This window comes from Vombatus ursinus, unplaced genomic scaffold, assembly GCF_900497805.2.
Source record: "Vombatus ursinus unplaced genomic scaffold, bare-nosed wombat genome assembly UNPS02014773.1, whole genome shotgun sequence".
NCBI classification, from domain to species: Eukaryota; Metazoa; Chordata; class Mammalia; order Diprotodontia; family Vombatidae; genus Vombatus; species Vombatus ursinus.
Genome location: NW_020954551.1, coordinates 26,495,374 through 26,498,298, shown reverse-complemented (window position 1 = coordinate 26,498,298; position 2,925 = coordinate 26,495,374). Strand labels below are relative to the sequence as shown.

At 41.6% G+C, this 2,925-nt stretch overlaps 1 protein-coding gene across 5 annotated transcripts in view; it reads left to right on the top strand.

Moving 5' to 3' along the window:
- Nucleotides 1-2,925, top strand: part of IL5RA (interleukin 5 receptor subunit alpha) — a 51,411-nt gene that overhangs the window by 40,560 nt on the left and 7,926 nt on the right. For 4 of the 5 annotated variants that reach the window (XM_027863932.1, XM_027863933.1, XM_027863934.1 and 1 more), the window contains one exon: nucleotides 854-950. In XM_027863932.1, coding sequence (XP_027719733.1) covers nucleotides 854-950 — 97 coding nt within the window. Of the gene's footprint in view, nucleotides 1-34; nucleotides 153-853; nucleotides 951-2,925 lie in introns of those variants that run through there. The other variant, XM_027863936.1, reaches the window with a different exon arrangement.

Here is a 2,925-nt window from a genome sequence, read left to right as displayed (position 1 = left end):
TCTCCATCTATAATAATTCATGTGTTATACACAGTTCAGTGTATTCAAGGAGTCAAGGAAAAATGTTGTGTGTGGTTCAAGGGTAGACAAGTTGTTCCTAACTGGTGGACTTCATGGAGTGAACTGCCTTTGAGCTGGACTTTACAGGAGAGGTAGGAATCCAACAGATGAAGTGGGAATCCTATGAACTTGAAAGAGTGAATGCACTCCTTTGTGAATTTCTGGAGCACACTGCAGTGGTCTAGAAAGAAATTTGACTGTGTCAGGAATATGATATTCAGATGAAATGTTGTGGAGACAGAGTGCTGTAAACAACAGTGGCCTACAGGTTAGGTGATCTGGAGGTTCACTCTCCCATTAGCTGTATGATCAGGGTCAAACCCTCTGACTTCTCTGAGTCTTAGCTTCCTCACCTGCAAAATAAAGGGGTTGGGCCAAATGACTTTGAACACCCTTCTGGTTCTTATAAAAGACCCATTGCTTTCTGTTCGTTCTGAAATGTGTTATGTTAACTATTTCCTTTATCAAGTGATAATTTCAATGGATATGACAATCTCAGTATTTCTGTACTGAGCAAAAAGGAAGCCTGCAAAAACTATTGAACTGAATTTCCATTTCGGAGAATCATTCCTCGATTTGGTGTTCTTAGGACTATTCCCCGAGTGAGCTGCTCCCAGACTCCAGGCTGTATGAAATGGCCTCCAACCCCTATCAAAGTTGTGTTAGTGCTACTAATCAAGGGCTGGCTTTTTGGAGCTCTTCCAGCTCAGGCTATTAATTTATTTCTTTAAAGATAATTTTAAATGGCTTAGCCTGCCCAATGCAATAATGTTCTTTTCTTTCTCTTGTGCAGGAAAGGATAAACCAACCCACCTGACGGAGTGGATTCTGTCTGCGCTCATGGCTACTGCCTGCTTTCTTCTGTTGATGCTCTTCTTTATATGTCGAATGTAGGTATCTTCTAGGTTTGTTCTAGGGGCACCCAGTAGAACCAACAAGCACTGGCTTTTTGCCCACTCATCACTTATTCCTCCCATCTTCTAGTGAAACAATTGCATGCACAGAGAGGTAAGGCATCAAAACTGGTCATCTGTGGGCCTTTACTGAGATTATTGATGGATAAACAAAAGGGGGAAAATCAATAGCTGACCTATGGAGATACAAGCACCAGGAAGCTGCTGGGAGCCAGTGAAGATCTGCCCTTGAATTTGCTAATAGTGCGTTAATTTTTGTGAAGGCTTGTAAATTATTCAAGCAGCTCTTGATTTTTTTGCTGATTTCCCTTACGTGTTTTGTTGCCGTTTTTGGAGGGCCAGCATGTCCCTTTTTACATGGCAGGTGTTCCTTTCGGTATAGTCGGCTATCCCTACTGTGAGCTGAAATAACAACTAGAACCCCCTGCCATGGCCGTGTGATTACTTCGGACTTGGGCAGGCATTAGCTGGCTCCCCGGCCCTCTTGTCCCCAGCTGGTTAATTGCACGGGAACCAAGCGATGCTTCCTGTGATGACATGCACATATGAAGAGAATCTAGATATCAGGGAAGAGTGTGCTGGTTTCTTTTGCCCCTTTTCCTAAGTAATTTCAAATAGTCCTCCTCCCAGGCCCAGAAACTAGGATTCAATAATGTGTCATTCAGTATATTGAAGAATGTTCTCCCTTTTAGCCCTCATGTGATTTTTGAAAATGGCATTTTCAGAGATGATTGTTTCTGAACAATTTCACCATTATTAATTAGTAAGTTCTTGTGTATACCCACAGGGAAGGCACGGTTCAGAATGGGCTGTTATGATTCATCTAATGTGGGTATTATCAGAGGCTTCCCACATATGATTTTTAAGGATTTAGGAACAATAAAATATATTCATGTGAAAGCAATTCTGAATATAATTTAATTTCTCTTGTATGGTTCAGAAGGACTTTGTGATATTTATGGGTCAGCACTAGGGATGTCAACTGTCATTGTTGATGTACTAGTAGCTGTCGTGTCTTGCCTTCAGAGTTGGATAACCTCTGTATTATCTCTCTCAGTTACTAGCTGTGTGATCATGGGCAAGTAGCTCAACATCTCTGAGCCCCAGGCAACAGCACATGCTGATTTAAATTGGTAGAGCAAGTGTCTTATAATCGTGAACCATTGGTCTGGTTAGAACAGCAGTGCCTACTTTGTAGCGCTGTTGTGAGGATCATAATGAGACGAGGCATATAAAGAGACAGGAACCAGGCCTATAGGGAACACCCAAATGAAGAAATTCACTCTACCAATGAAGATTGGCTCCTTTTCTGCAACTCATAGTCTCAGAGTTGTCTAGAGCTCTAAGAGTTTAATTGACTTGCCCAGGGTCACACAGTCCTTATGTGTCAGGGGCAGGCCTTGAACCCAGGTTCCCCTGGTTCCTGGGCTAACTGTCTCTCTCCACTTCCACCACATTGCCTCAAAGTGCCTGCACTGTACTGTGTGTAAGCTGTTTGTAGCAGTCTTGGTCAATAAGGATTCTGAGTAGTTAGAATGCCAGTGTGTTTATCATAGTGTGTATCTTTCCCCCTCCCCCAAATTTAATAGAGCATTTTTTTTACATTACAATCATATTAAGTATATTTCCACATAAGTCCTGTTGTGAAAGAAGAATCAGAAAAAAAGGGAAAAACCATGAGAAAGAAAAAAACAAAAAGCAAGTGAAAATAGCATGCTTCAATCTGCATTCAGACTCCATAGCTCTTTCTCTGGATGTGGATAGTATTTTCCATCATGAGTCTTTTGGAATTGTCTTAGATCCTTGTATTGCTGGGAAGAGCTAAGTCTATCAAAGCTGGTCATTGCATAGAGTTGGCGTATAATGTTTTCCTGGTTCTGCTCACTTTAATCAGCATCAGTCCATACAAGTCTTTCCAGGTTTTTCTGAAATCTGCTTGCTCATCATTTCT